This window comes from Ziziphus jujuba, chromosome 9 (assembly GCF_031755915.1).
Source record: "Ziziphus jujuba cultivar Dongzao chromosome 9, ASM3175591v1".
NCBI classification, from domain to species: Eukaryota; Viridiplantae; Streptophyta; class Magnoliopsida; order Rosales; family Rhamnaceae; genus Ziziphus; species Ziziphus jujuba.
In genome coordinates this window covers 7209673-7216177 of record NC_083387.1, presented here as the reverse complement: position 1 = coordinate 7216177, position 6505 = coordinate 7209673, and the positions used below count along the sequence as shown (strand labels likewise).

Here is a 6505-nt window from a genome sequence, read left to right as displayed (position 1 = left end):
TTTCCAAAACCATACTCCATAAATTATTCAAGATATTCATTTCCACAACCTTACTCGGTAAATTATTCAACCACTATACTATATTACGTACATACAAATTCTATATATTATGGCTCTATTTTGCTTCCAATCCAATCCCAAATCAAGCATATATAAAATTAACATACTCTAAATACCCAATATTATTATACTCTCCCAGCTTCAAAGTGATTCATAGAGCTCAAGAGGAAGGCGAGGGGAGAGAACAGCTTCCAATGGTGTAGCTTTAGGCAAGGCAATGCCTAATCCTTCACTCATATCAACCGGCTCACCATCTTTGGTTCTCATATCAAACCCCTGAATCAACCGAGCCAGCACCGACTGAACCACTGTCAAACCAAGAGTCGTAGCCGGGCAAGATCTCCTACCCAAACTAAATGGCATGTATTCGAAATTCTGACCCTTAAAACCCACATCCGCATGGGTCGTCAAGAACCTTTCGGGTCGGAACTCACATGGGTCGGACCAAATTCGCGGGTCTCTGTGCAATTTCCATATGTTGACTGTTAGGCGTGTGCCTTTTGGGACGAACTGGTTGGCGATGTAGCAATCTTCCATTGCCTCACGAGGCCCGGTAACTGGACCCGTTGGGTTTACTCTTAACGATTCTTTGAGAACGGCTTGGAGGTAGTGTAGTTTGGGAATATCTGATTCGTCAACCCATCTATTTCGTCCAACGTGGGTATCCATCTCTTCTTGGGCCGCTTTTAGAGCTTTCGGGTTGTTTAGTAGTAATGACAGGGTCCACGTTAGCGTGACAGCTGTGCTCTCTGTTCCTGTAAGTAAAAGAATCTGCCAACAAAAAGACAAACGAAAAAATATTTCAAAAAAAAAAACACAAACGAAACTATGGCAGAGTACGAGTAAAATTACACTCATAAATTTGTACCTTATCGAAAATTTGAAAATATCAAATAGATGTTTAAGCCAAAAAAAAATATATATATATATAAGATAGATGCCTTTTTATTCATTTTCTAGTAATATGAAATAATATATTGATTTTTTTAAATAAATAATATATTAAATTTAACATACATATATTTGATGATTTTCATATAAACTTTTAGCCAAAAAAAAAACAAGAATTCATCGTACCTTTTATATTTAAAAGATAAGTATTATTTATAACAGTGAAATATTTGATCAATTTTACAATTATCAAATAAAGTTTATTTTTGAAATTAATTTTTTAAAATATAAAGTTAATATATAATTAATACAATCAATAACAATTTTATATTAATAGTTATTTTGCAATAATCAAAATCAATAATGATAAATAATAAAATTATACATAAAAATGAGGAATGCGGATGTCTATCCCTGTTTTTAATTAATTATACATTTTTGTTTAACCAATGATAAAATTTATATCTCATTTTTTAAAATATATATATATATATATATATATATTTTTAAATGATTAACAAGGCATTGAAAGTTATTACATACCAGAGAGGTGGCTTTGATAACAGTATCAAGGGAAAATCCAGCAGACTTAAGGTCTTCATCAGAAAGTGTGGAAAGCATGACATCCATGAGATCTCTTTCAACACCAACATCAATAGAACCACAACACGCCCTCTTTCTTTCCTTATGTTCTTCCAGCCACTTACTAAGCACCGCATCAATCTCCTTAGAAGTCTTTTTCATAGATCTCACATGTCCATGAATATCCAACCATTCAAGCCAAGGGATAGCATCCGACCAAACAAACACGCCACTCAGATATAAAGCCTGTTTGATAGCGTTCTTGAATCGGCTCACCTCGCTGTCCTTCTCCTCGAACATGTGCTGGGAGAATCGCTTCCCGACGATCAACCTCAAGTTCAAATTAAACGTCAGGTGCTCCAGCATCTCACTCAGAGGCACCACCACCGCCTCCGACTTCGTCGACGTCGTACAGAGAGGGAACAATTCCTTTATGAAGGAATCAACCTCCAAGACGCGGACGCGTTTGAGATGCTCGAGGCGGTGGGCGGAGAAGAGCTCGAGAGTGGCCATTTTGCGAATGTCCCTCCAGTATTGTCCGTAAGGAGAGAGTGCGAAGCTAGCGCTGTTGTATCCGATGTATTTTCCAACCGCTATGCCCGGTCGGGTTGCGAAAATCCGATCGTTGGTGGTGAAGCATTCCTTCACCATTTCCCAATTACTCACGATCAAGGTTCTTTGCTGGCCGAGCCTAAGTGAGAAGATCGGTCCATATTTATCGGCCATGGCTCCGAGGATTCGAGCTACTGGTTTTTTAGCACCCAGAAGATGGAGGTGACCTATGAATGGTAAAGCACCTGATGGTTCCGGGAAGGGAAATTTAGTCTTCTTCTTGCTTTGTTTAGGATGCCCTGCAATTTTATATAAAGCTCGAAGAAGTAGCAGAGCTACAAAAGCAATAATAGGTTGGAAAGCTGAAGAAAAATCCATGGCTTTGTTGTTTGAAATGGTGTTGATGTGCTGATGAATATAGTAGGTAACCCGCATGGGCATTTATAGTGGTCGAGTTAATAGTACTCGGGTAATATTGGCGTATAAATGACGTAATTAATAATAGAGCATGAGTTTTAATTAGTAAGTAATTAAGCATATATACGTTAATTCATTAGCCAAAAAAAAAAAACCTTTTTGACCACCCGAATCAACTGTCAAAAAAAAAACAAACAAACAAACAAAAAAGATCACCAAATTAATTAAGCAAAGGCAGTAATATCCACCATACGGTCAGGAGTAAGCTGAATTATACACAGTCATGAAAAGAGAAGAAACTGAATGGTAGGCACTGTTTGATAACAATTTTATTTTTTAAATTATATGTAGCTTGTTTATTTCAATAGTTTGTTAATACTAGTCTATGATAAGTAAATAATTATATTAACTATTATTGCAAGGTGGAAAAAAAAACAACATAAACAAAAAATGAAACATAATTTAATATTGTGTTAGGTCTTTAGCTTTTATTTTTTCCCTTAATATTTAAAGCTAACTAATATATCTAATAAATTTTATCTATTGCCATCTAACATTGACAAATAAAATAAGTAAATTACTTATAATTTTAAAAAAATAAACTTGAATAAACTTATTATCAACCAAACTGATGAATAGCAGAATTATAAGGTAATTTAATACAAAGTTCAAAATTTTGATATTGATAGAAATATTAGAGGTTCAAATTATAAAAATTTCCATAAATATATATTAAAATATGAAAATTTCTATAAATATATCAGAAAGTATTGAATATCTACTAAAACTCACAAAAAAAAATGAAAATTTATTTTAAAAAATAAAAATATTTATTGAAATTTTAGAATTAGCTTATTTAATCAATCAATTATCAAATTGATTGTAAAAATTGCAAAAATATTAAATAGATACTATATTTTTTTAATCAATTTAATTTATAGTAAGTTATAATGATCATAAATAAATTATTATTAATAAAAATATAAAATATATATATATATATATATATTTGATCAAAATTGTTTATTAATTAAGATAAAATAACTATTCAAATTGTATTATATTTCATAAATATCTTAATACTCATAGAATTCTTAGGTGGTTTAAAATTGTTTGTCTCTTATTTGTTTTTATATTGAAATGTGAAATGTAAAAAATAATTATTAAAAGATATATTTTTTTAATAATTTTTCATGTAATTATTAATATATTAACCATAAGAATTTTGTACTAAATGTGGTTGTCCTTTATGTTTAGTATAATATATTTTACCATCTTTTTATTTTTATTTGCTTAATTTTATTAATTTAAATACTATCAATATCAATTCTACATAGTATTGTACTTTCATGTAATTATTTTATGTTATTATTTTCTATTATTATATAATCAACTATTAATTTATAATTATAGGATTCTAATGAATTCATCTTATATAAAATATATAGCAAATATATATATATATATATATTATCAATAATTAGAACCTATCAAGATTATTCAATTTAATTCACTCTTTCTTGTTTATATCATTAAATATTTGAAAGATAATTAAAAAGTCAAAAAAGAAAATGTACTAAATTTAATAAAGATAATTAAAAAAAAAACTATTACTAAATTTAATTTGGTAAAATAATTTATTAAACATTAATAATATTTATGAACTTTTAAAAAATAAAAAATAAAAAATTTTATAGATATTTTAAAATTTTCTATGAAATTTTTTTAATGGATATTATAGATTTTTTTAACCATATTACAAATATTTGATATGCAAATTTTGACAAAAAAATTTCATGAAAATTTAAAAATTTAAATATATATTATAAAAATTATATCCTTTAATATTTAATTTTTTTTTTAAACCCCTTAAAATTTCTACAAAAATATCAGATATATATGCGGTTGCAATCACCAGGTAAAGGAAGTCAGTTAGAGCTACCAATACCATCCAAGAATCAAAATTATATCAGCATGCCATCCGAACAGATTTTCTTTTTCTTTTTCTTTTTCTTTTTTTTTTGTGCGCCACAAAAGATCAGCTGTGTTGTGTGGCTGAAATTTATGTGCAGTACAGCTACTATCTCAATCAAATTTGTTTCTAACGTACATTGCATTAGATGTATGTTTCAATGCGTTTTTATCCCTTCTTTGTCGTCAGTGTGTGTCATCATTTATTGACTAAATCTTGTTCACGCATTTTTTTGTTTTTTCCAACACAAACAATTTTCTAAATTTAGACCTTTTTTTTTATTTGTTTGGTTGATTAATTTGTGTGATTAAGTGTGATTAATACGGCAGAAATTTTTGTTCTGACAAGCAGTTAAATTGTTTTAGACCAGGTGGATTTCAAATGAATCTTAGCATCCATCGTGATACACATTTGGGTCTTTTAGTTTTATAGAAAATTTAATATTTTTAATTTGAAATATTGCATACTCAAAATATATAGTCAAATTTAAATAAATTTTTTAATATAAAATATAATATGAGATTTTTTTTTATCATATCAAAAATTAAAATTTAAAATTATATTATAAAATTGGAATTGGATCATATTAAAAATATTGAAATTTAAAAATTAGATTATATTAAAAATTATATTAATAAACTGAGATCTTTATTATATTTATTAAATAAAATCCTCCTTTAATTATAATGAGTTTAACATTCTCCACTACTTACTCTAATTTATTAGAGTAACATTAATCTTATTTCATTAATGAATCAATTTAGCCAATTTGAAAACCAATTTTATTTCATCATTCAATAGATTAAGGTAATATTCAAAACGGTATAATATAGGTTGTTTTTTGGATTGTCGAATCCAATTCATTGTGCAAGAAAAATTAAATCCAATCTAATCCAACTTTAATAAGTTTTGATTGGTTATTTATATCGGTTTGGATTGGATCCAATTTTTACTCAATTTAATGGGATTTTCAATGTCAAAATTTTGATAAATCTTGTTCAAATAAAGAATATTAACTATAATTATCCATTCTAATATGAATAAATCATTAAAAAAAAACTATTAAGTACATAGCATATCAATAACAATATGCATCTCAACAACAATATAAATAAAAAAGATTACATAACTTTTGGGTCAATGTATCAATAATAAAGATATACTATAACATCAAAATTAAAGTACTTTGTTTCATAGAACATAAACTAATAATATGAAAAAGGTCCAAATAGGCTAAATTATAAACAACCAGCAAACATATCCAAACTTTCATATGACAATAATTCAAGTTCCAAAAAAGTAATTCAAAGACTTAAAAAACTTTTAACATATTATATATTTTTAGATAAAATTGGTTTAGATTGATTATTTTAAAATATCAAAATCGATAATTAATTTAATCTGATTAAATTTTAAAATTTAAAATCTAATTCAATTTGATTGATTTAAGAAATTGGATTAAGTTATATCTGTCAATTTCATTATATTGTTTATAATTTTTGTCCATTGGATCAACTAGGATTTTTTTTCTTTTTTTTTAATTTACCAATTAGCATCTTTTTTTTTTTTTTTTTTTTGGGTGAAATACCAATTAGCATCTTGTGGTCTAAATAGCCGAGCAAGTCAATGATAGAGTAGTAAGCATCGATTTGATTTTGATTTTTGGCCATAACATTCACCAGGTGGCTATTAAATACTGTTCACAATATGTGTGTGTGGGGGGGCCTGAAAATTGGTTTGTATTGCTTCATGTCCGGACGCACGTGTATTTCATTGCTGATTGGAGGAGCACCATTACATAATATTTTCTAGCTAATTTATAGTTTGAAGAGGCTTAAACATGTATAAAAATACAATTTTTTTTTTTGGTTATATTTTAATCTACTGTCTAGTTAATAATGATAGTAATAAAGCAGGGTAAAATTTTCTTTATTTTATGAAAAAATGGAGAAAATAATGATTTCAATCACAACAAATTCATTGCAAATTATTTAAAACTCCTCCAGGTAGAAGAAAATAAAAATGTTTTGG

At 27.7% G+C, this 6505-nt stretch overlaps 1 protein-coding gene across 1 annotated transcript; it reads right to left on the bottom strand.

Annotated features, from left to right (window-relative positions):
- LOC107426783 (dimethylnonatriene synthase) lies at window positions 1-2535 on the bottom strand. The gene is made up of 2 exons (XM_016037065.3): window positions 1495-2535; window positions 1-831 (listed from the first exon to the last, which is right to left on the bottom strand). The coding sequence occupies exons 1-2, from the start codon at window positions 2524-2526 to the stop codon at window positions 202-204; spliced, it is 1662 nt and encodes a 553-aa protein (XP_015892551.3). The 5' UTR covers window positions 2527-2535; the 3' UTR covers window positions 1-201.
- Between the last annotated feature and the right edge of the window lie 3970 nt (window positions 2536-6505).